The 27,171-nt window shown below is 34.8% G+C and overlaps 2 protein-coding genes across 3 annotated transcripts; one reads left to right on the forward strand and one right to left on the reverse strand.

The window, feature by feature from the left end:
- The first annotated feature begins 454 nt into the window (after positions 1–454).
- Positions 455–9,842, forward strand: LOC132029717 (probable transcriptional regulatory protein At2g25830). Of its 2 annotated transcripts, none has more exons than XM_059419044.1 (7): positions 455–654; positions 731–879; positions 1,731–1,792; positions 1,975–2,131; positions 2,255–2,532; positions 3,942–4,065; positions 9,275–9,842. In XM_059419044.1, exons 1-7 carry the CDS (start codon positions 567–569, stop codon positions 9,368–9,370), a joined length of 954 nt encoding a protein of 317 aa, XP_059275027.1. In that variant the 5' UTR covers positions 455–566; the 3' UTR covers positions 9,371–9,842. The 2 variants fall into 2 exon arrangements, with proteins under 2 accessions (XP_059275027.1, XP_059275028.1); XM_059419045.1 differs by having other exon boundaries at positions 456–654; positions 3,945–4,065.
- Positions 9,843–10,481: 639 nt separating this feature from the next.
- Positions 10,482–17,798, reverse strand: LOC132069247 (carotenoid cleavage dioxygenase 8 homolog B, chloroplastic). The gene is made up of 6 exons (XM_059462656.1): positions 17,435–17,798; positions 15,254–15,997; positions 13,802–13,998; positions 11,441–11,630; positions 11,218–11,320; positions 10,482–10,774 (listed from the first exon to the last, which is right to left on the reverse strand). The coding sequence occupies exons 1-6, from the start codon at positions 17,723–17,725 to the stop codon at positions 10,629–10,631; spliced, it is 1,671 nt and encodes a 556-aa protein (XP_059318639.1). The 5' UTR covers positions 17,726–17,798; the 3' UTR covers positions 10,482–10,628.
- Between the last annotated feature and the right edge of the window lie 9,373 nt (positions 17,799–27,171).

Raw genomic sequence — 27,171 nt, forward strand, 5'->3', positions numbered from 1 at the left:
ATCTCAAATTTGGAAAACATATGAGTTTGACGCAATTTAGCAACATCTGCTAAGAAAGTGATAATACACGTCAGAATCATATCATTTAAAGCAAATAAAATAAATATATTATACAGTTCAATTAATTATTACATTCCATGAGAGAATTACAAATATCCCTAAACATATTTTCCTTAGAGAAAATCATATATAAAGTTTTCAAAACATATATTAACATATTGGTTTGACTTGATTTTTCCTCAGTCAATATAAAATCAAATCAAATCAAATCAAATCATTTTGTTTAGTTAGTTTGATTTAACTTTTCGATTTGATACGATTTTTCGGTTTTGGTTTGAACCCCTTAGGTCAAAGTAAGAAATTTTCTTTTTGAGGTATGATTGTGTAATTTCTCAAACAATAGGGGTTATAACACTACTTGCTTATATAACTCTTTATTCCTCTTGACACTCTTTGGCTATTCAAGAAACCTTTGTAGCAGCATCCTCGTATACACTGAAACTCTGATCTGATGGGAAAATAGAAATTTTGAGAGACCCAATTTTCAGTATAGAATAACAATAAGAATGGTTTATTCATCATTTCGAGCTTTTGGTTCACTTATCTGCAGATTGTCAAATGGGGTTTATCTTAAACCCCACCATTCTTTCAAAAGTATACATCAACAAAAAGCAAATCTTGTTTTATTTTCCTAAATTTGAATTATATTGGATTGTTTATTTTGTTGCAGGTGCTTTTTTGTTGAGTGGGAAAATTTCATCTTGTTCATGGTATTCAGATAAAGGGGTCTTGCCTTTGGAAGTTCAATCAGTGAGAAAGATTTGGACTTTCTCTCCTCTTTGTATGGGCAGGCGCGCCTGCAAAATTGCTGGCAGAAAGGTATGTTTACATCTAAATCATATACTCCCTGTCTCCCAATTTATGTGACACTCTCTTTTTAGACTGTCCCAAAAAGAATGATATATTTAGAAATAATTTAACTTAAAGCATTCCCTTTCAAAAGTTTCATTTCTTTTTAAACTCCATGCTTAGTCAAACGATATCCCATAAATTGGGACGGATCGAGTAGTTCTAGTTTCTTTTTCTTTGAGCAAAAAATTAAAAAAGTCTGTTAACTCTGTCCAATTGAAATGTATTGAGATTATAGAGATTAACTCAAATTTGACTCTTTATGATTAAGTCAAATTTAAATCTTTCTTTGGTGAATCTTACTCCCCAACTTGATATCATCTACCAAAGGAAAATGTTTATTAAAGAAAAACGTAACCTTCTGGACTGTCCTAACTCTGAAGTGTTCAGAAATTTCGTAGTTACGATCTGTGGGAGCATTGTGATTCCATTGTTATGTAGTGTCAGCATCCTGAGAAATATTTGATCGTGTGACTTTGAGGTCTCCGTGATGAAGTTTGAAGGTGTTTGTGACTGCGCACAGAGTTTAAGAAATAAAGGAAGATTTTTGAAATTTGTGGTCTAAAATAAGCTATTGATATTTGTGTGGCTATAAATCATCTCATTAAGCGTAAAAGGGAAAGTGTTAAATTAAATTATTTCTAAATATAGAAATGTATCATTCTTTTTTAGACTGACTAAAAAGGAAAGAGTGTCACATAAATCGGGATGTAGGAGTATATTATATCATTATAGTTCACTTGATTGTCCAGCAACGGGGTTTGGAGTTAGCACAGTTCTAGCATTTGGATATTGTTTAAGTCAATGTTTCTTATACGCAGACTGCTCAGGATCTTAAGAAGGCAAAGCTTTTCTCAAAAATGGGGAAGGAAATTGTTTCTGCGTAAGTTATGGAACAGAAAAATAGTTATTCCTCTAATGAATCTTGACATGAATGGAAGTTTTCTCTTCTATTTGAACTTTTGAGCGTTGTCTTGTTGCCAGCTTGAGCAAATGTCCAGACATCTATTTCTGTGACTGTTATGATTAACTGGTGGAAATGAGTACTCTTTCCTGAATGACCAGGGTTAAGAAAGGTGGTCCCAGTCCAATATCTAATACGGCTCTTGCTGCTCTGATAGAGAAAGTTAAGGAGCTTGATATACCCAAAGACATTGTTGAGCGCAATATTAAGAGAGCTTCAGAAAAGGGACAGGAATCTTTTATAGAGAAGATCTATGAGGTGTTGAACATTTAAACTTATATACACTTGTTACCTAATCAACAATGTTTACACATTTACCTTTATGTTAACTCTCTTGATTGTTGCAATTCAGTGAACTTTGAATCCATGTTCTATACTCAGGTGTATGGTTATGGTGGAGTTGGTATCATCATTGAGGTCTTAACCGATAAAGTAAACAGGTCAGTGGCAGCAGTTCGAGAGGTGGTGAAGGACTGTGGTGGGAAGATGGCAGATCCAGGATCCATTATGTTCAAGTTTAGACGTGCTCGGGTTGCTAATGTAAAAGTCACTGATGTAGACCGGGACCAGCTCCTAACAATTGCTTTAGATGCTGGTGCTGAAGATATCATTGAACCCTCAATGTATGAATATGATACAGAACCAGATTCATCTGAGAGGTTCGTATCTAAAGTATACTGGCTGTTTTGGTTGCAGAGAAATTAAAGTGTCTGTTAGTTTATGAAATTCCATTGGCAATGATTATCTTCTTATCTGTTAGATTCTCTGGATGGATACTGAATTTTTTTTTACTCTCTGGATAGACATAAAAGTGAAAAAATGTGCAGTAATAGGCTTTAAGCTTTCTGCACATCTTCTTGACATAACTAATGTTCTCTGTTTGGTATACTTTTACAAGAAGAGTTGTGTGCGGCAAACCATTATGCAGAGTCATATTTTCTTTGATAGCTCTGCTTACTGTAATCTAATTACTGCAAATGTGTGCTGCAGAGTTTTACTATATTTTGCTCTTGTCATTGAGCCTTCTCTTAAGTCAATATATTGTGAACAAAGTAATTTGTAATTTGCTCTACTTCAATTATTTGTAGATCAATAATTGAGAGAGTTTGTTCAGCCTCATTCATCATATTACCTATACGGTCTTGTTTTCCTTAATTTCAAGATTGTCTTTGTGATATTTCTTAGGAGAGTATCCAGAACCCAAAAGGTATTTTTCCTGATACTGCAAACGTATTTTATTTTTATATAAAAAGATATAGCACAATATCATGGAGATAACCTTCGTATCAAAAATTCAAGAAATAATGCTTTAACTGAAACTTAGAAGTGTGAGTTACCCTACACCAGCATATGAACCTTAACGAAGATAGAAAGAATACAAAGATCCCGTGATCGTGCAAGGATTTAGCTGAAATCAGCCTTCTGGGGCAAGTTCAAATAAATTCTGCCGTTTATTTTTAAAAGAGAAACTAGTGAGCTCTGGATTTTTTTATTCTTATTTTTTCATTGGGACACTGACTTTTGGCATACTTCATGAAACAATGTTTTGTATGAACTTAATTATTGTATCAGAAACTTCAAATTGTGTGATGGCTTTAACCGGAGTGCTTTAGATATTGAGACCTTCAATCTAAAACAGTATACTCTACTGCTATCTTGTTTCTTGCAATTGGACCCTGATTTTGCATTTATGGTTCTTTGAGGCATATATATTGTTATTGTCAAAGAAACCTCTCTAGGACTTTTTCTTCATGAGTTGATTCTTTTTCAGTGCAGTCAATAAATTCCGATAACCCTTTACATTTATTGCGAAGTCTATTGCAGCCTTGATTTAGCATACCTACTTTATTTCAATTGCAATTTCTTGGTCGCTGATGAATTATTTTCTCCCCATGGGCCAATATGGTTTTTCCATTCTCCCATGGGTGACTCAAACTTCCAACCTCTTGGTTGGAAGTTTGAGTTTTACCACTAAAGCAACCCTCTCTTGTCTGCTGATGGACTAATGTTACTCTGGATGAACTACCATCAGAACATCTAATTATTTGCTTTTTTTGGTTTTCTTTAGTAGGGTTTACAAAGTCGTGTCTTCAGCGGAGAACTATCCAGTAATATTATCAAAGCTAGAAGAGGAAGGAATAAAATTTGAACCTGACAACGGATCTGAGCTACTTCCTACAACTCCAATTGAGGTCCGTGAGTACAACATATCAGAATTCTCTTCTTCTAAAGCGCTAGTTTGATCTCTATCTTTGAGAGGATAATACTGTTTTAACTATGAAATTAGAAAAGAAATTTAATAATTGATGTGTGAATCGTTGACCTTTTGTAATGTAAATATAATCATAGAATGGTCCATTAAATTGTTGTGGTTATGAGACTTAGGCATAGCATGTAGCGTTATGTTTCTGATAATTCAACTCTTCAAAAAGGCTATTCTTTATTGCAAAACATAAGAATATCCAAAATCTCATAGATGTAATATTGAACATCCCAATTTCAACATCCGAGATCAACTTGTGCTTATCCGATAAAAGAAGTATTGGTCCAGCTGTTTTCATTTAATTTGATTATACTATTCAACAAGGACGAATCAAGTGTAAATCCACTAAAACAATTGCTTTAGTTAGGCCCCAAAAGTGAAGGTCTCAAATTTACTAGTATTATTTATTTTATTTTGTTTTGTTTGATATGTACAATTATTATTAAAAATATGTTTCAAATTTTATACCTTTCTTGAATGAGATTGGGGTTACTCGGATGAGTGAACTTGAATTTCGTAAAAAGCATGTAATATATGGAAAGAAGCAACTTGATACAATGTTGATTATGAAACTACAAAGTCTCTTGAAGTATCTTTTAGAAATAACTATTTCCTCATACATAATAGATTAAACCATTTCTTCACTTCAAAATATGTTTGAACTACTCAAAATATATGGAATTATTTTTTGACGTTCTATTTAGCAATAAAATTAAGATCATTAGATGACGAAAATTTGAAAAAAAAAAAAAAAAAAAAAAAAAACATTATCTTAATGGTCGCAAGTAGTCGGTGAATGGTAGAGGGGTGTGCAAATACCACCTTTATAAAAAAATTCCAAAAAATAAAATAAAATAAAATATATATATATATATATGTATACATTTTTTATTAAATAAACTTAGTGCCTCTTATTAAAGTTTGGTTTTAGGCTACTGATTTCATTGAGCCACCCCTTCTATTCAACTAAGTAATGGAAGTGTCCTTGTTTAATTTTCAGTGGTCTTGATTTGTACTCCCTCTGTCCCAAAAAGATTGTCCTACTTTTCTTATTAGTTTATCCCAAAAAGATTAGCACTTTTTCATATTTAAAAATAATTTAACTTTATGGGATGATTTGTAGCAATACAAATATCTAAGATTTATTTTGGATCATACATTTTAAAAAAAAAAAAAAAAAAAAAAAAAAGTTTTCCTTTATTATTTTAAAGCGTGGTCCAGATGTATCTCCGTGCCAAGTCAAACTAGGACAATCTTTTTGGGATGGAGGGAGTATAATAAAAGGGTTATCTAATAATTAGTATTACATGTATGCTTACTATATGGACATGGCATTTGAATGTCAATGTCATAATCATTCATGAGCTTAACCATAAGGACTATTTCTTTCCTCAAATACAATGTGCTTCTCTATTTATATGATCAAAGTGAGAAATTTTGACTGATGTTTCAACTCAGTGGACAAGGATAAACCTAGAAATCTCCATACATCTGTCCAAAATAGAAACTGTAGCTACCAAAAAAAAAAAAAAAATAGAAACTGTAGCTACACTTGTACTAGTCATGCAGTAGTATAGGATCCCATGAAAAATGTAAGGATTTTTGGAAAAACATGTGGTCCAGATGTATCTTATAGAGAAGCAGAAGCGCCTTGAGAAGTAGTGTATAAAAAGTCATTGCATTGTTGCTTAAAGTGATGGAGTGAGGGCTGAGGGGTTGCTTCATGGATGAAGTTGGATGCTTTGGACAGTGAGGTGCGAATTCATCAAGGAGAAGGTATCGATTCTTTGAATATTGTTTTAAAAGATGAGAAAATAAAAGGGAAAAGGAAGGATTAATAACTACTTGTTATTTGCCCCCCGAGGCTTTGATCTAGTGGGAAGAACACAATATGTGATGTGTGGCTTAGGCACATTCACGGGTTCGAATTTTTCTTAGAAAAAGCCTAGTGTTTAAGTGGAGAATGACAAAGGGGCAGCTCCATTGTTCACCTAGTTCCGAATCGTGTGCCACCGGTCATCGGGATTTCTCGATTATAAAAAATTGACCGTTTGCTGTTTGAGTTATATCACTTATTCCAAATAGGCTTTAATGTTCTCTTTGTTGTTCTTTTCTTTTTTCTTCTCCTGCTCGAGTTCGTAACATCTATTTTTCTACTAATATTGGGCAGGGGACATGACAGCAGGGTTTCTTTTACCCTTTTTTATTTGCGTTATCCGTTTTTTTTTCATTATTGCAATCTTTTTCTAGTTCAAACAAACGATTCTTCTTTTTCTTCTAATATGCAAGTCCTCTTTTCAGTACTTCTGATTCTAGGCTTCTCTTTTGCGTCCTTCTACTACTCTCTTAATATGATTAGTAAAGTAATCAAATATGAAATAGGATGTTGCATATTATTTCTTTTTATGGTTGGTTAATTTTTTTATTTTTTATAATTATTATCTTTTGGTGGCTTCTCTTTTGCGTCCTTCTACTACTCTCTTAGTTTTTGAGAAAAAGTTATTTCTTTTGGTGGGTTTTTTTTTTTTTTTTTTTTTTTTAATTATTATCTTTTGATGGCCTTGTTTGAAATATGTATTTAATGATGCTTACTTTGAGTTAAACTGAGATCCTCATTATGGTATATTGGACGCTTAGTAGTAATTCTAGTTGCAATCTGATTAATATAAATACTAGTTCCACTTCAGGTACCAATTTCAAAAATAAAAAATGCTAGTTCCACTTATCTTGGGGTGCGGTCCTTCCCCGGACCCTGCTAATGCGGGATGCTTTGTGCACCGGGCTGCATGCCTTTTGGTAAATGATGCGCTTCACTATCCCTTTTCGCTTCAAGCACCATGTAGTTTATGGTTTTTTTGGTTTTGCGCTTTTTCTCTTTCAAAACACCATTGGAGAGTTTGGAGTACGATTTATCAAGCTATTCTATGTTGTGTTAAAGAATGGAAAGATGCCGACCAAGTAGATAAAGAGTACCTTTATTCCAATATAAAGAACAAAGGAAATATTCAAAGTTGTGCAAACTACTGTGGTATAAAACTTATGAGTCGTACGTTGTAACTTTGTGAAAGAGTGATAGAGCGCAGACATAGGAACGTTACAAATGTGACAATGAACCGATGTGGATTTTTGCTTGATAGATTTATAATAAGGCTATTTTTTTTTTTTCCTAAGAAGATAGATGGTAATTTATAGGGAGAGGAAGAAGGATTTGCACATTGTAATCATTAACTTAGACAAAGTGTATGATAGAGTGCCAAAGAAAAATTCTTTGATTGGTGTGGAAAAGAAATCATATCAAATATATATGATATAAAGGTTATGTATCAAGGAGCCGTCATAAATGTGAGAAATTGTAGGACATAAATAAGTTTCTGATAACTGTGTTTACACCAAAGATTTGCATTGACCACTTACATTTTTACCCTAATTATGGAAGAACTTACCAACAATATACAAGATGTCATTGTCAAAAAGAAAAAACACAATATACAAGATGTGGTTCTCATGTTGTATGTTATTTTGAGATGATATTGTGTTAATTGACGAAACTAGCAATAATATTAGTAAAAAGTTTTAACTCTATAGAAGCATTCTAAACATTAAGAGTTTTACGATAATTAGAAGGAAGACACAATATATATATTTTGCCAATATAGCCATCATAAGAAGGCTGAAATTCAGGTGAGCTTTGATGGTTTGTGGTTTCTTGATGCAAACAATTCAGATATTTAGACATGATGTTCTGATTGAATTGTATGATAGATGAAGATGTAACATATCGAATCAAAATACGATAGTTGAACTGAAGAAGTTCTATTGAAGTGTTGTGCGATATAAGGATACCTACCAAAGTGAAAGGCAAGTTCTGTTGGATGATCGTAACGCTAGCAGTGTTATATGGAAAATGATTGTTGGGCCTCTAAGGTCCTACATATACAAAATATAGAAATACAGATGTTGATATGGATGCGCAGTCATACAATAATACATAAGATGAGAAATAATCAGTCACCAAAAGGTGCAAGTAGGAAATGTAGAAGATAAATGAGCGAAGGTTATTTAAGATGGTTTAGTCATGTCTGAGGTAGACCTCCAAATGCAGTCTGTGAAATATGATGGTTGAATGCATTAAAAGGGAAGGAGATAGACCTAAAATCACATGAAAGGAAGTTGTCTCCAAAAATTGAACACAAAAAATATATCAACTAAAGGCAGCCAGGTACACTAAGCTCCCGCAATGCGCGGCGCCGGGGAAGAGCCGGACCACAAGGGTCTATTGTATGCAGTCTTACCCTGCATTTATGCAAGAGGTTGTTTCCACAGCTTGAACCCGTGACATCCTGGTCACATGCAAGCAACTTTACCGCTTACGCCAAGGCTTCCCTTCCAAAAAAATATATCAACTAGTTTTTGATTAAGAAGATATGAACTAGTTTGGATTAAGGTCTTTTTGTTAGCTATGCTTACATTAGGTCTAGCGTTAGGAATCTATATGTCATTAGAAATGTAAAGAACTCGTGTTAGACAACCTCAAATCATTTAATACCAGAAAGAAGGGTCCAAATAGAGCGAATGGATAGTGAATTAGCGACGATTGGTGTATTTTTGATTGAGGCATGCTTGTCCTGAACATTTGTTTATAGTATGGATATTTGGTATGGGTGGAGGCCATAACTGATGTTTGAATGTTTCATCCTTGTTCGAGTTTGATCGAGCTGATCCTGATGCTCCTTCTTATATGAGCTGCCACTCCTAACTTTTTCGCTTGGTTTATCTCAAGCATTCCTCGAGTCTAGAGTGATTTAGTCAAGCCAACCTGAGGCCATGAAGTATTTGCTCGGGTTGGCTGGTTTTCACCATTTGAGACTGATGGCGTAGGTGCAAGCGGTTGATCAACGATAAATAGCTTAGTTCATTCTTCTCTCTGCTGTCTTACAAACTTTAAAATGTAATGTACTTTAGCTTCTTTCTAGGTTTATTACCACCTGGACCTTTTATCCACAACTTGGTTTTTTAAATTAATGCAGCTCAAATGCTTCAACTATCAATTTATGTTAAAAGCTGAATTTGATCTTTCCAATGATTACTACATATATATTTATGTTTGTTATAGTTATTACTTTGGTTTTGGGCTGCAGGTAGATGATGAAGCTATGGAGTTGAACAAAGAACTAATGTCCAAATTACTTGAACTTGATGATGTTGATGCTGTGTATACAGATCAAAAGTATTAGGTTATTATTCCACTTAACAGTGGCAACACCTAACAGCTGGTTGTTGAGGCTGTTGAAGAATGATAGCAACATTCAGAACAATAGAATCCTGTAGTCAAGTAAATCATAGTCGGCGTCACCCTAGCTGTTTTACTTCTACAAAGAATATACCAATTTTCTCATCTTAGGAACACATTGCTGTTTGGCCCAATTTTATCAAAGGGTTTTCATCTTTCAACTGATGAAGGAATCTTTAGATGCAATTTTTAGACATCTTAACCCAACAATATTGCTTTCCCATGTATTTGTAAAATGAATGTGCTTCACCTTGTTACAGCTGTTCTTTAAAAGTACAGTCTGATGTTGTAAGTCATATTGGCAATAAAATACTGTTGGTATCTCTTAAACAGCTAGTAAAGTGAGAGCTGAGTTGCAGAATTATTTGTATAAGTTGGACTTGAATTGGATCTACCAAAGTTCTTATTTCTTCACATGGACTTGTCAGAAAGACTAATGTTTCTATGTTATAGTTAAAGTTAATACCCATTTTCCAATTTTTGCTGAATCTCCTTTTGGGAACTTGTTTCTGGAGATGGGGTTTCGTATTGATCTCCTATATATATTTGAAATGCAAGTTTTGAACTTTGAAGCATCTTGTTTAATGCATTAAGATGCATGTCAGTTTTTGTGACTTCGATTTGGAAAAAACGATTCGAACTGATGCTGGCTTAGTGGATTATGTTAGTTTGAATACTTCGATCTGATAAAATGACCATCAGTGATTGCAACTCCTCAATCTCAGAAGACAATTTTTTTTCGTTGTATAATAGTGGTGTCAGGGTCAGCTTGCGTGCACGTTGAATATTCCATCGGATACCTGCTATCTTTCACCTTTACATCTATCTGGTCATTTTGTCCACTAAGGCTCGGGTAGATGGGAAGAAATCACCTAATGTTTTGTCTATGTTAGGATTTCAACCATAGTTTTTCATGGTTTTTATTCACTTCATTGATTGGTAGAGCACATTCTTGGTTTTTCCTTGTTGAATCTTGATGTTTTAATCTAAGAACTCTCGTGTGAATTACTGATGAATGATCATTTTAGAGCATATGCATTCATATATACTATTAATATGGGTAAAATGTTCTATTACTGAGAGCGAATATGCACAAAATACTGCATTAGCTATTCAAGAACTGGAAATTTCACTATCTTATTATTGACTTATAAGGTATATTGGGCTATCATATAGTAACACTGTTTGGGATGTGGGTGATACTATTTCTTTGGAACCCAACAACCGTGCAGCCCATAGGGAAGACCATAAGGAAATTTTGCTCTTGCAATTTCTTCAAATGTTGATCCATCCAGTATTAGAGCATATCCTTCTCCATTTTTGTCACTGATCATTGATATTACAACTCCTGCACAATTCAAGAATGTTACACCTTATTAAGATGCTGCAATTCAATTACTCCCTGTCTCAATTTATTCAATTACTCCCTGTGTCTCAATTTATGTAGTACAATTTGAATTTCAAGATTTAAACTTCTAAATTTTGACTGTGAATTCGGACATAGAAGCTTTAAGTTTTTTGAAATAAAATTTATATATTTAGAAATTACGTAAAAAGTACTATAAAGCATAATAATTGAAAACTTAAAATATTTAAAAGGCATATAAAGAAATTTTGGTCAAAGAAAAACTTGGTTGACTCTTGAAATTCCAACTGTGCAATATAAATTGGGACGGAGGGAATACTTGTGTTTTATATTATTTTACTTAGGCTTGGATTAGTATTTACTTAGATGCATAAATATGAATGGGAACATGTTAATCTAACGAGATATATCGATTGATTAATTACCATCATCTTCCTCGGTTGCACCAGGTCGAGCCACAAAAAAGGGTTCAGAAGGCACCGCACCTTCGTCATACCAATTCTTTGCCTTTTTATCAAACAAGTCAATCTGCAAAATTTTCAGTCCTCAAATTAGTTATCGTTTGAAATAATAGATAATGCTCATGGAACAATACCAATTATAAGCACTAGCGGAAAAGAAAAATAGAAGAGAGCAGAATAAACTGACCTTAGTGAGGGTGTTTGGGAAATTACAAGGCCTCTTAGCACCACAAGCATAAGCATATCTGTATTTCTTGCCTAAATAAGCAGGATTCATGCTACACATATCCATGCCTCTTCCATGTTCATTTGGGTCCAATGCTGCTTCTAGTTCTCCATATGGACTCCCATCTAATGGTATTCTGAATCTCCCAACCCTATCACCAAAAACCATTAATCAAAAATCTTTTTCTAATTATTTAGAGATTAAGCTTTAATTTCTCCCAGTAGACAGTTGTGTGAAACCAATATAGGGTTTTATAAAGATTTTTTCAGTTGTTCTTGTTTGGATATTAACCATTTGCAATCTGAAGTTCACTGGCCCGACTAATCTGAATTAATTTCTAGTAGGCTCACTAAGGGGTAAAATGTGCCTACCAGAAGCTTCTCCCTGCGCACATCTTGATCCAGAGACCTCTTATTAAGAGTGAAGGGATTCTTAGCCATCTCATCATATTTCTCACCTTTTGGTAATGAGCTTTCACTTATTAAGACACCTATGCTATGTATCAAGTCCGCTCAAAATTCAAGACTTTTTAAAATTACCAAATTTTGCCGTGGAAGGACTATCGGGTTAACAAGGTGTTTATTAGTAAAAGAAAAGTACTACGTACTCCTACTAGTTATAATGCCTACCGGATCACTGCCCGCGAGGCTTATTTATTGTAACAAATTTTTCCAAACGAGGACAACTTAATTATAAGATCGATTATATAGAGATCATAAATTTTAAATATAAGAATTATATGGACCTCATGACGTGCAAAACGGTAATCAAAAGAATAAGGTATCTTAAAAGTTTCAAAACTTGTGCTTCAGGTTCAGGGTACAGGACAAATACAATCCTTTCTTACGTTCAGAAAAGTTAGAGAAAAGAGTACAAGATAGTCCTCTTGACATCATCGGAACTTGTATTTTTTACATGAGAAAACAACAATTAAATTCCCTTTCCCGTAGACCTTTCTTGGATTGTAGGATGTTTGACTTAATTAGTATAATACTAAAATGTTCAAAATGGTTGCTATCCGTGCATGCAATGATGCAAATAGATTAATCAGAACAGGTAGTTTTCACGACGTCTTTCTTCTTTGTTTGATCCAAAAAGACGACATGCTCTAATACTTGTCTATTTAGAAAAAGATTTAACTTTTGTACGCTAATACTATAGGTTTTTTTTTTTTTTTTTTTTGGTGTTTCTCATCTGGTACCTGCTATAGCCCCAATTAATTCGGATTGGCATCACGTAAGGCTCATTAAAAGGGAAATGCTTTGCATCAGAATTTGTTTCATTCCCATGATTCAAGCTCAAAACCTTATTAAGGGTGGAGGGATCCTATATATACATCTGGCATAATTCTTAGTGGTGTAAAAAAAACCTCACTATTCATTTTGATATGTTATAGACGGTTATGTCTTATTTTCTAAGTTGTTAATTCCACTACACAGGCGAGATTACATATAGCTATATTTTAGGTGATAATAACGTACATGAGCAGAGCTAGAGTATGTTACGGATTCAGCCGAGCCCAGTAATTTTGGTTTGAATCTTGTAGTTGTCCTAAGAAAACCATTAAACTTGTACAAATTGTTACTCCAATTTAGAACCAACTACTTAAAACAAGTAGAATTTTGAACCCATAAACTTCAAGTTCTGGCTCCCTTTTTGATACCGTAAATATTCTTTTTACGCTTTAATTTATAGAGAAGTAGTAAATATACATACTGTCAGACCTCTCTATAATGACACCCGCATATAACAACACCTCTCTATAACAACCAACTTCTTTCGGAACCGATTTTTTATGTTATATTTTCCTTCCCTATAACAGCATTTCACTTATAACAACAACAACCAACTTTATAACAGCACACTCTTTGTAAAATTACCCCCCATATAACAGTTATCTTCTTTTTATGGTAATATAATAATTAAACATCTTTATAAAAATGAAATAGCTATGATTACCAATAATAAGTGTAGAGATTTTGACCAAATATTTAATCATTTAATAAACTATTACAATAAAAAATATTATATGAATATATATATTTTCATCATTAAACGATTGTTCTTTGTTATACAAAGGGTGATTAAGCTTAGAATTTGGCAATTAAAAATGAAAATTAGATTTTATGCATCTTTTTTGCCTATAGCAGTGAAATATTATTTAATTGTCAATGGTGTTATAGGTGTATAACAGCCATCCTCTATAATAGTTGAAAAATTTTCGGACCTAACGATAGTGTTGTAGAGAGGTTTGACTTTATATTAAAGTGGCATCATCATAAACACAATTGAAAACCGTTGGTCAAGTTTATACTATTGTACCTTGCATCCGGCAAGACGTCGTCCTTGCCGTTGAAGGAGCGGAGATTCTCAAGACGGAGCTTGTCAAGGATAGTGGTATCGGCGCTGTGTTCACAGCAATCTGCAATAACAGCAGTAACTCTACCATCTTCGTCTTTTTCCTCGTATGCATTGATGAAGTGGAATGTCACGAATAATGGCACTTCCACACTTGCCACCTTTTCAGATTTCACAAGAAAATAAAAACCCCAAAATATTTCAAAAAATGGGATATCAAAATCCTTTTTCCACTTGAAAAACTTTTCTTTATTATGTGAGAGCCCGTTTGGATTGGCTTAAAAAAAAATAGCTTGTGCTTAAAAGCTATTTTTAAGTGTTTGAGCTGATTTTTAAAATAAGCAATTGCGGTGTTTGGATAAAATGTTGGAGCTTAAAAAAAGCTGTTAGGTATTTGGTAAAAAAGTGCTGAAATATCCTTGTTGTTATTAGCACTATAGATAAACTGATTATCCAAGATATTTTAATGTAATTGATTCAAACAAAAATTAATTTACATTTCAATTCACTTGTAGTTCTATATTGATTAAAATAACAGTAAGATTAAAATATTGCAACAGTAATCAAAACAATAGTAAGATTGTTGTATCAAACAAATGAAAGACAAAAGAAAGAAATCTGACAAAGAAAATCGCACAAGAGAGGTGAAGGAAACAAATGTCAACAAGGTGAAGGAAATTTGCAGATAATGGTATCAACAAAAAATAAGAACTAGAAAAACAAAATAGACGTCCAAAAAAACAAATAAAGAGAATCAAATCAACAAGGTGAGAGAAATTTGCAGAGAAAGGATGGAGAATAGAAAAAGCATGAATGGAGGAAAGGATCAGAAAAGAGGGCTGGTAGGGCTTTTATTTTAAAGGATATTTGGGGAATCATAAAAAATATAAGCTAAAGGATATGGCTTATTTTAGCTTAAAAGCACTTTTTAAAGTTGTCAAATACCTAAATAAGCTAAAAGTGGCTTAAAAGCTCATTTGACCCACTTTTAAGCCAATCCAAACACCTTCTAACTCAATTATTTCATACCATTAAAATAATTTGAATATTAGAAAGAAAAAAAAAAGATAGTGCATATGAATAAAGAGGAAAGTTCCAAATTAGTACTAAGAACATGTAAGTTTTGCTAAGTTTCTTTAAACAATTTTAGGTGTAGCTCAAGCTGGACAAACAACACGTTAATAATCGAGTTTAAATTATATACGTACTATCAGAAAAGTATTTTGTTACACTAGTAAGTGATATTTACAAGTAATTCTCCTTAAAATGTGATATTTTTATTCTTGAAAATAAGACAGATAACATGTTATAATAGGTAAGAATGACTTGATTAATTGTGTAAAAACTCTTCATGTCTACGATATATATAACTTAAACTCAAATGTGAAAAGATGTAGAAAGAAAGAGGGGACTTACAATGTTGCCACTAGCTTTACACACAACATGCATGAAGCCTTTGGAATGAGGGTGCCACTCAAACTTGTATAGTGGTGTGGGCTCAGCCTTTAACAAATTTTGTGCACAATACCTTAGCGGCATCTCCGGCACAATAATATAATGTTCCGTTACTGGAAACGAATGGACCCAACCTGGTGCTGGTCCTCCTCTACAATTCACTCTCCCTATAAACTTCCTCTCATTACTTCCTTTTTCCATTCTCACCACTACATATCCATTGTAAATCAAATCTGGTATCAATGTCAACAATTCCCTATCCGTAACAATTGGATGAGCTGAATGAATTAACCCGCCTAACGAGTCACTATACTCGAATTTCCCTAACGTGTCGAGTGTGTCTGGATCGATCACTATTGACCCTTTTATGGTCTCCGTTAGGCAAACTACTCGGCCATCACCGAGCTTAACGACTCCAGTATTCGCGTTATCGGTTAAGGAAGCACCGGAGAGTAGTTTTGCCATGTCACCAATGTATGATAAGAAATTGTCTGGCTTAGGTACTTCTGAAAATTCTCGGTAACATATTTTGTTACTGGTTTTTGCTGCTTTATATGCCTCAGATTCGATTTGCCTGTGACCCATTATTAGCCGTCCGTTTTCGAAGTGAAGTCGGACTAAGGTGGCGTAGCCGTCAAATAGGTGCCGGAAATTGTAATTCCCTATGTGCCATTGTCCTGGACCATTTCTCAGGTACGTGCCGTTCTACATAGACAAGAAAATATGTACATTAATTTTATTCTTATTTTGTCTCTCTTTTTATTTATTGGTATGAGTAAATAAAAGAATTGTATGCGCTGGGATTTGGACTTGGAATGTGACGTGTGGAATGAGCTTTTATCTGCTATTCTATGAATTAAAGACAAAAGATAAAGCAAAGGATTATTTTATTTTCCTAACAAACATACAAAGAAAAGAATTTTATTTTTATCTTCTCAGATCTTAAATATTCTTGTCGTGTTAATACTATATAACATTCTTTATCACCTTGAAAGAAGAGAATATCCTTTGCTGGACGTGGAATCTACTTATTACGTATAAAAATATAGTAAGAGAGGACCATGAGATCATCAATCACAAGATTGCTAAGTATTAAATTTCTCTTATTAACTGTTTGACGAGTGTTCATACTGTCTGGCAAAATAAGTTCAGAAACCTTTGTTTTCATGTAAATTTCTATATTTTCTTGAGAGATATATTTCTTATACACATCTTTGATCTCAACTTCAGAAGAAGAAAAAAAACTTATAACAAATGATTCAACAAAAAGAAAATTAACCTTCCAGTACAAAATGAAGAAATGCATGTAACAGTAAACGTTAGTACCATATGCATATTAAGGATTTAACTTCTATACACTGACACTAACAATATATCATACGATATGTGGATACGGTAAAAATCGGATTTATGCTAGATCGGTGAGACCGGGAATCGAGGGAAGAAAGAAACAAGCACGAGCATGAAGACTTTCTTTCGGACCAGAGATATTGCACTAGAAGTGGTTGATCAGAAGAAAGCAGAGGAAATCGTTTGGTCCGGTTTCTCCATGGCCGAGTTTATCGTGGCCGTTAGTCCGGTTTCTCCATGGCCGAGTTGATCGTGGCCGTTAGTCCGGTTTCTCTATGGCCAAGTTGATCGTGGCCGTTAGTCCGGGTGATCAGTTACAAAATTGCCACACGTCAAGACCATTCTCGCCACATCAGATCGCCAATCGTACGGTGTCGACCGTACGACCCAACCTTATCCTTTTAGGGTTTTCTTTATTCTAAAGGGGCTTTATGTTGTATGCAAGGCCCATAAGGCAAAACTATAAATAGGAGGCATTTCCCTACTTTTAAGGGTTAGCTTTTTTGAGATCAAGAACATTGTAATAGAAAATATATTTAAGCGCTCTCTCTCTCTTTTGGTCCGGATCAGTGGCATTTTATGCTTATCCATTTAACATAGTTGGCTTAGTCGTAAACATCTATATCTTTATTTAAATCATTAGCGTATATATTCACGTACACATGCTATAGCACGCAAATCCATAATTGTATCTCATAAACCCAAAATAGATTAAAGTTCATCCACATATCCTATACCTCACTTACAAATTCAATTGATTACCTAAATTCGGGTTAAACAATATGAACATACCAGCCACAATGGTAACTCGCCTTCAACGATGAGCTCTCCTTCCCATCTTTCTTGGCGGACGCTAATCCATGCTGCTAGCTTCTTCTCCTCCTTAATCACCTGTTGGTCTGGTGGTGGAACAATCACAGGCAATTGGCTGGCGGCAACGTTTGTAACCAATTTCAAGTCCAGATTTTTCTTGTTTTTTTCATTGATTTTCACCTTTCCAAAATAAGGTTGATCATCTTTGCCATGATCAAACCTGTTTTTAGTATAGTAAATTTTGGTTGCTGAAGAAGCAAAAGAAGCCATCTATGTGAATAATTAATATTAGAGCACTCTCTCCTTATGATCAACTATGTTTTGTAGAAGAAAAAAAGAGAGAAATGATGAGAGTGGTGAGAAATATTAAGAGAAATGATGAGAGTGGTGAGAAATATTAAGTTAGAACCGTAGATTTATAGGCAAGTTCAATATAACTAGAATCTTGATTGGTGGAATTCCTTCTCACTAGAAGACATGCTTACTGCATTATGATTACAAATTAAATTAAACAATTATTTATGTATATAGGTTTTAAGGACTACTAATTTTCTAAGAACGGAAAAGGGCCTAAAATGCCCCTGAACTATGAAACTTGGTACAAAAATGTCCTCCGTTTATCTTTGGGCTCTAAAATGCCCCTGCCGTCAACCTATTAGGCCTAAATTGCCCATAATTTTTAACGGCAGTGGTATGTTTGGCAATAGATGGACGGAGGGCAATATTGTACCAAATCCCATAATTCAGGGGCATTTTAGGCCCTTTTCCGAATTTCTTTTTATTTATTTATTTATTATGTGGCACATTTTAAGTGGTTAGTTTTAAAATTAACCTAGACTAATTATATCCTAACACAAATTTCAGATCCACCTAACTTGTCCCGACTTAAAATGGTGACTATAGCAACATCCGTCCCCGCCGGTGAGCCATCATTAATCTCCACCGTTCTTTCCTCTATTGAAACAGCCCAAAACCTCCATTAAAATCACGACCGTAACACCGCTCATCCAAATGGCCCATCGAGCCACCACAACCAAGAATGTCCAAAACCCCGCTCATCCTATATCAATTTTTCATTCATGGCTGGTGGTTTAGGTGGATTCGGATTTTGTGCTAAGTTTATGAATTTAGTTAAGTTTATGTTTATTAAATAAGTTATAAAATTACATCTAAAATCTTCTTTGTTCAATTTAGAAGTAAACTCGAGAATAATTCGATTTTTTATGCCCTTATTAGTCGGTCGTGCTAGAGGTGTTTTTTTGTCTTTTCAGATTGATATAAAATGAGTTTTTCCTGAAATTTACTTTTTAATGAGTTCTGAAACATTTAAAATTACCTAAAATGTTGCTAAAATCACCATTTTAAGTCGGGGCGGGTTACGTGGATCCAGAATTTGTGTTGGGATATAATTAGTTTAGGGTAATTTTAAAATTAACCAATTAAAACGTGCCACGAAATAAATAAAAAAATTAAATCTTTTTGCGGAAAAGGGCCTAAAATGCCCCTGAACTATCGAATTTGGTGCGGATATGACCCTCCGTCCACCTATTGGGCCAAAAATACCCCTGCCGTTAAAAATTAGGGCAATTTAGGCCCAATAGATTGACGGCAGGGGCATTTTAGAGCGTAAAAGTAAATAGAAGGCATTTTTGTACCAAATCTCATAGTTCAAGGGCATTTTAGGCCCTTTCCCGTTTCAAGAAATCCAAAAAAGCAATGCACCTATTAGCTTGGAAGCACGTGTAAGGCACGTGTCTTTGTATTTTTCTCCTTTACCTGAAAAATAGCATTGGGTTTTTGTTTTTATTGTTGCCCATTATAAGGGATAGTGTTTAAAAAAATTATATAATTGGTGCAATTAACATGTTAACAGGTTACTACTCCTTCTGTTCCTATTTATGTGAAAGAGTTCGGGTTAAAATATTTAATTTTAGTTATGAATTCGGGTATATATATATGAAAAATACACCAAAAGTATTGCTATAAGTCAGCACAGTTAATCATTCAAAATATTTAAAAGAAACTTTGAGAAAATTATACTCAAAGAAAAAATTGTTTGACTTCTAATATATATCAGCAACACCTTCACATCAAATGAGACGAAGATGATATCTTTTAATTATTAATGAATGCTTATTAAACAGATTTACCTGTAATTAACTTTTTAATTGATGTGGAATTTAAGCTATATGTGGAGGAGTATTTTCATAAAAAACGATGAGCTTGCGTCCACCTTTTTCTGTTTGTTTCATAGCATGGTCGGCTGTAGCTATCCACTGAAGAAAAGCATTACGTCACCCGTATTTGAGTTTCAACGCAGTTTGGCATTTATATAGCTTTCACTTCGATTTAATATTTTGATATAGATGATTAAATTAGCAGCACATCTACACACACTGACACACACACATTACTGCCGACACAGACTACACATATATAAATTGAACAAGTTTTATAACCGGAGTTAGAAGTACGAAATTTTAACAATGCCATTGAATTTAAGTTAAATAGCTACGACGCAAGATTCAGTTAAATTGTTATAATAATATTGATCATTTTGTTAACCATGATAAAAAAAAAAAAAAAGGGACCTTGCTAACTCTATCTAAGAAATTAAACTCATGATCATTTTGTTAACCGTGATAAAAAAAAGTGGAACTTGCAAACTCTATCTTAAAAATTAACTCATGAGATAAGGACTGCTCAAATCAAATAAAGAAATTAATTTATCTTAAAAGTTAACTCATGAGATAAGAATTGCTCAAATCATATAAAGAAATTAATTACACAGTCCCCATGTAAAACATCTAAAGAACCACGAGAAGTGTAATTTGTAAATATTTAAATAGTAAGAAGTCACGATGTTTTTCCAAGTGCATGAAAACTAAGGCGAAACTGTTTGGGTATCAATTGCTTTATATACTGTCATACTGACTGGGTGATTTTAGGTTAGCTTGGCTAGTGTTGTTTCTTTTGATGAGTGTGAAAACTGAAGGGTAACAATAGAGATAATTGCACAGCTTTCTCCTGATCAAAGGACCTTTTCTATTTGGTTGGATGCTTGAAGGTACAGTAATAAAATCCGAAAGGCAAACGTGTACTTTCCTGTTTTCTAGTGACACACACTTGTTTTTTGTCTTACCATCGTTTATTCATTCTGGCCAAATGCTATTAAGCTTGAACTAAAAGATACTTTTAAATTTCTTCCTTGTCTTAGATGTCGGGAATTACAAACGTGTGTGTGTATATATATATATATATATATATATATATATATACATACATATATATATATATATATATATATTTGCTTATTTAATTTATAACACCTTTCCAAGTATTACAATAAATTTAGATTAGATGACAACCTTTCATTTTGGTTTCCTTATGCTATATATAACAAGGACAAGTGTAAAAGCCTTGAAAGAAAGAGAAAACTTTTATAGGAATATTCCATCTCTATATATGCGATACTGATCTGCATCAATTCTTTTAGTTAATTAGTTCAGTGTTCAACAAATTTTATTTCTCTCAGGTGTGGGGTTGCCTATGTTAGGACATTTATACACGTAGATGGGTGCTTGATTTAAGCTATATTTTCAATAAGCAACTAACCTAAGCACCAAATATTTTCTTTTTCACTACGCAATTCATCCTTAGAACTGCTAATAACAATTCATATACATACTATATGGCTTGCTTTATGATATTGCTGAAACACTATCTCGTCATATCAGATAAAAACAGCAATGTGCTTCACAGCAAGGAGAAAGTGAAATGTGGTCTGACGATCGATTACAATTTGATTTAATTTGTCTTGATAAAAATTACTCTGACACGACTGCTTATGTAAGAATTATTGCACTAAGCAATTAGTGAGAATTGAAAAGGGACAAAAGACCTTTTTTATATTCCTCTACGTAGAAAAGAGGAGACAAAGTAATTAAAAAATGGGGAAATATACTTTTCCAAACTGAAATGATGAGGAAATGGCATCATGAAGATTTCTAAAAAAAATGGCCCCATTTTATATGTGATATAGTGAATAAGTTGGTACGCAATTGTTCGTAAACAATATATTAGTGCGCAAATTTACAAGTAGAACAATCACAATAACAACTAAAACAATCACCCATTGATTCCTATCGTACACTGCAAATATAATAATTGGCCACACACATATTGTGCAAGTGATCTAGTAGATTATTTAACATGTAAATGTATATTCTGTCCATCCCAGTATACTTGGCACTATTTTTGTTATTTGTCTGTTCCAAAGAAATATCATTTTTCTATGTTTGAAAATAACAGTAACTTTTAAGTTTTAAATTTTATCCTTTATCTCATGCTTTTATAGCCACAAATTGCCATTGGAGATTTAAATTACAAGCTCCAAAACATTTTCTTTCTTACTCTATGAAGAGGCAAACACCAACACCCCCAACTTGAAAATTAATCTTTTTCGATTGCAGATTCCGATTACTGTAAAAGTTGTCGCTTATCCGACTACCTTTCTGACGGACGTAGTCAAAAGTAAAAATATTTATTTATTTATCTTAAATTTTTTTGGTCGTAAATTTCGCTTACATTTTTTACAAATATTGTCAGACTCGTATAATTTTGTCAATTCCTTTTCTAAATTGGCGTCATCGTCAAAGCAATTTTGACCACCGCTGCTGACACGCTTGTCGGAAAACAAATAAAAAAATTTTTTACAAATATTAAGGGATTGATGACAAATTTTTTGACTGTGGTAGTCGGAAAGTTTTATATTTCTATACCTATCCTATATAAAGAGCTCACTTGTGTTATTTCTTTCTTTTCTCTTCCCACTTTCTCTCTGCTCCTCTCTGCGGCTTATCAACTCTCTTATCCTCTCATCTCATCCTGGGCAGTGGGTCATGGCTGTACAAGTTGTAAGAGAATGTTTTCCTTGAATAATCTGTTCCCATGAATGGGTTGATATACATGATTTACAACATAATTGTAGGCTACAAATTAGGAACTAATTTCACTAAATAATACTAACATATGCTATCCTAAAATAGAAGATTACAAAATATTACAAAATATATAAAAAAATTCTAACACACCCCCGCAGTCGAAGCGGGAGGTTTTCGGTTAGACTGTCGCGAAAAATCATCAAATAGTCTTGGTGAAAATGTCAAGAATTTAACGGGACGGAACGTGTAGGACACGAACTTTCCTAACCTTTTCGCGAACAAAGTGAATGTCCATTTCGATATGCTTGGTACGTTGAGGGAGTAAATGGCACTTACATTATCACAATAGACCAACGTTTTTACGAATAGGACAATGGAGTTGGAATCCAACAAGACTCGGAAAGACAACATTAGCAACCCCTTATATTTCTATGACTTAGATAGAGTAGGTATGGCCTATCAAGTTATCCCCAAGAGACACAATAACCCGACGTGGAGCGTCAGGTCCGGACATCCTCCCCCCAATCCGTATAAGATATGAGTGATGGAGTGAGAGGGATTTGTATAAATGTGTGCCAAAGTCTTTCATGCATAAACAAGCAAACTTGTTGGACGGCGTATGATATGTCAAGCCGAGTGAATGTCAAGTATTGCAAAGCACCCGCCAGACGACCACTTTCTCTCTGCTCGTCTCTCGCATAAGAACTCGAGACATAAAGGCTGTTGTCCCCGGAGACTTCAATCCCCCAAAATAGCTCAACGGACCCAAGTCTTTCATCCTCTAATTTGGACTCATCCTGAAGGCAGAATAATATCATCCACATATAACAAAATATAAGCAATATCTTTCCCACGACAAAAGATGAAGAGAGAGTTGTCGAGATGTACTATGGGAGAAACCAATGGTTTTTATAGTCAAACCATAAAGAGATTTACGCAAGAGACAAACATGATCGGGATCATGTTTAGGATCCCGAACCCCAAAGGTTGATACATATTTTTCAAATTATGCAAGAAAGCATTCTTTACATCAAGTCGGGAATGACGAGATAAAGCAATAGTAATGTCCCAACAGTCACAATCAACATGAGACACGCCATCACCTACAAGACTTGATGAAAAACATGGAATAATATTAGCATTTGGAGGACGAGGGACCAACTCCCAGTTTTACTATCCATTATATTCATCTTGCATAGCATTCTTCCAATTCGGATCATTAAGGGCACCAACGGATTCGGGGAGATGGAATTGGTGGTGACACTTAAGGCTTGATTATGGTACTTTGAGTTGGGCTTAAAAATCCCATACTACGTGTAGTCAGTATGGAAGAGCACGGGGAAGCTGGGGGGCGGTAGCCGGCGATGAAGGAGAAGAGGTAGGGGAGATCGGGTGGTGGGTTGCACGAGAGGGATTGTGGATTCTCAATGGGGAATTATCATCATCCAAAAAATCATATGAGGTAGGAGAAAGAGTATGCATTTGTGAAAAAGGAAAGGAATTTTCATCAAACCACAGTGCAATGATTATTTTTCGGCTCGATAAGTCATAGCATTTGTCGATGGTTGGGTATCCTAGGAAGACACATGGATCTAGATGTAGCTTATGAATTTGTGTAAGGAAAGCATAGACAACCAAAAATCGAAGATGAGAGTAGGATGGATTCTTTTGATAAAGAATGTGAGTGGGTGTCTTATATGCTAAGAGTTTAGAAGGGAGAATAATGGCATGGCCAAAGCGTGATGCCAATAGGAGAGGGCATAGATGCATGGGCAAGGAGTGTACGAACAACATTATTGATCGATTTTATTTTCCGTTCCGCCTTACCATTTTGGGGGAAGTGTGGGGACAAGAAAAGCGGAAACACATCCCGTTTTGTTCACAAAATTTATGAAAAGGACCATTATCAAATTCACGCCCGTTGTCACATTGAAAATTTTTGATTTCTTTTTCAATTGAGTGCGAATATTAGAACGACAAGAAAACATCACCCGGGACTTTGTTTTGATTGGAAAAGTCCAAAGAAAATTTGTGTAATTGTACGGATGAGCTGCGATCCATACATCACTGTGAACAATATCAAAGGGCATAGTAGTAGTTGAAAGAGAGTCATAAAAAGGCAATTTAATTAATTTCCCCAGAGGGCAAGAATGACAAACATTGTTTCGAGCCTTATTACATTCAATCAAATTACTACTACGTAAAGAACTAAGAATAACATCACGGATGACCTAAACGGAGTGTATATGAGGAGAGATGCTAAAAGCGAGATGGTGCGAATGGCGAGATGGCTCGAAAATTTGGGAAGAATGGATAAAGATCACCCGAACTCTCACATCTCATGAGTTTGTCCGTAAATCCTTCACATTAAAACCAAAGGGGAAACCATATTATCAGTTTTTGATGAGTTTAGTGCATGTAAGACATTTTTCGAGTTTTAAAGAGGGATTTACTTGAAGGGAAGATCGACCATAACCACGAATTGGAATCATGCTACCATTACCAACAACAATGCCATTATTTTTTGGAGTACCTTGGGAGTTGGTTATGAGATGTGGCTCCGTGTCCATGTACCAATTCCGTCATCGGGCGGATTCAACGACATTGTGTGTAGCTTGATCAATATCTCGTGGGCGCATATTTGCATCAAGATTTTGAGACCAAGAATTATCTGTATGGGATATATAACGACGGGCGCCGAGTGAGTGCGTGGCGCGGCTGCCCCCGCCGCCGCTTTGTCCATAGCCGCGACCGCGGTTGTTTTTCTTGCCCATTCCACGATTGTTTTTCTTTTGCAGAATTGTTGGCGTTATTTTCCGTCCATCCATTACCGAGAAATGCCGAGGAGTAACATTGTGGAAACAAGAATGTGAACATATTCAAGTCTTATATTCCTCCGACAACCTCGCGGAAGGGCGAAGAGCTGAACTTTATACTGGAGCACAGTGCAAGATGCTTTCACATTCGGAAAATCCAAATTTGGTGTTGGTGAACTTCGCATCAAGAGCGAGAGCCCTATATTTATTGTCCCGAAAAAGATGAACAATTCCCGAAAGCCTCGGCTTGGCGGTGTCCTCCTCTCGGATGAATGATCGTGTTAAGAAGATCATTGGATATGGTGCCATAAATCCATTGCGAACAATGTCACATAGGGCCTTGGAAGTTTCTCGGGTGCCGATGGGTGGTGGCACGGTGGGAGAAGGCGGTGAGGTAGGATATGGTCGATGGACACGACAATGGAGCTTGAAGAGGGTAGCCCGGTTATTGTATTGGCTTCCTTCGTAGTCAAGCACAATAGGAATGCATGATTTGATAGGAGCGGTAGAGATCTGTCGACCATGGAGAAGAGGAGGAAAACGAAGAGAGAGGGGGGGGAGGGGTCGGCCATAGGGGTAGGGTTTTAGGATGCTAGGGTTTTTGACACACAGAATGTTTTCCTTGAATAATGCTCCCATGAATGGGTTGATATACATGATTTACAACATAATTTTGGAACTAATTTCACTAAATAATACTAACATATGCTATCCTAAAATAGAAGATTACAAAATATTACTGAATTACATATTCTAACACAAGTATTTTTATAGTGTGTATATCATGTTTAGAGTTTAATATTTTTATATGAATTCGGTGACTAATGTCCCAACAGCAATCGCGGACTTGATGAACATGGTGTTCAAACCATATATGGATTATTTTGTCATTGTGTACATAGATGACATATACCGCAGTATGGAAGAGCACGAGCTACATTTGAAGATTGTGCTTCAGATTCTAAAGGAACGAGAGCTTTATGCAAAAATTTCCAAGTGCAAGTTTTGGCTCGATTCATTTGCATTCTTGGGTCACATCATGTCTAGTAAGGGTATCAAAGGCAGAAGAGTGTTCAGTTCAAATGGCCCAGTGAATATTAAAAGAGCTTTCAAAAGTTCAAGACTTCATTGAGTATCTCACAAGTTGACATTACCTACAGATTCTGGAGTTAAGTAGTATATTGTGATGCTTCGCGCGTTAGTCTCGGTGTATATTGATGCGGAAGGTTACTATTGAGTCTTGATGAAGATTCTTGAGAAGATCCTACATATGACTTGGAGTTGACGACAGTCGTATTTGCATCAAGATTTTGAGACATTATCTGTATGGGATATATAATAGTGAGATTTACAAATTGTACATATTGCCTGAATAATGAGTTTCTTAAAGGTTATGATATCACTATATTGTATCATTCGAGGGGTAACGTTAGATGCCCGGAGTCTGGAGGAGCTTGCTCTTTTATCGGTTGAGGAGCATCTTTCGACCATATTATATTCATCCCGATTTTGACACAAAACTTACTTCGAGATTAAATATTTTGGTCGAATTGTGTTGTTTTCCGGTCGTCCTTGATTGAGTAGATAAAAGCTCACTGGTATGAGGATCGTTATTTACTTAAGCTTAAATATATGGTGTAGCGAGGCGGTGCTAGGAAGGTTACTATTGATGATGATGGGGTTATGCAGCCTCTCGCTAAAATTGTGTGCCTAATGATGGTGATTTGGGGTAATTGATACTGGAGGAGGCTCATAGTTCGCAATATTATATTCATCCCGAGGATACAAAAATGTATCGTGATTTGAAGTAATATTGTTGCTAGCGTATGATGAAGAAGGAAATTGCCGACCAACACGGTGTTTGAATTGACAACAAGTCAACTATGAATATAAGAAATCAGTGGTTTGACTCCAAACATGGTTATTCTTGAGTGAAAGTGGGAGCGTATTACTATGA

This window comes from Lycium ferocissimum, chromosome 9, assembly GCF_029784015.1.
Source record: "Lycium ferocissimum isolate CSIRO_LF1 chromosome 9, AGI_CSIRO_Lferr_CH_V1, whole genome shotgun sequence".
Lineage (NCBI taxonomy): Eukaryota > Viridiplantae > Streptophyta > Magnoliopsida > Solanales > Solanaceae > Lycium > Lycium ferocissimum.

Coding starts and splice junctions, on each gene's coding strand:
- LOC132029717 (XM_059419044.1), top strand. CDS start 567: ATGGTTTATTCATCATTTCGAGCTTTTGGTTCACTTATCTGCAGATTG. Junction 2,132..2,254: donor TTATAGAGAAGATCTATGAG/GTGTTGAACATT, acceptor TTCTATACTCAG/GTGTATGGTTATGGTGGAGT. Junction 2,533..3,941: donor GAACCAGATTCATCTGAGAG/GTTCGTATCTAA, acceptor GGTTTTCTTTAG/TAGGGTTTACAAAGTCGTGT.
- LOC132069247 (XM_059462656.1), bottom strand. CDS start 17,725: ATGGCTTCTTTTGCTTCTTCAGCAACCAAAATTTACTATACTAAAAAC. Junction 11,321..11,440: donor TCCCAAACACCCTCACTAAG/GTCAGTTTATTC, acceptor AAAATTTTGCAG/ATTGACTTGTTTGATAAAAA. Junction 10,775..11,217: donor TGCAACCGAGGAAGATGATG/GTAATTAATCAA, acceptor TGAATTGTGCAG/GAGTTGTAATATCAATGATC.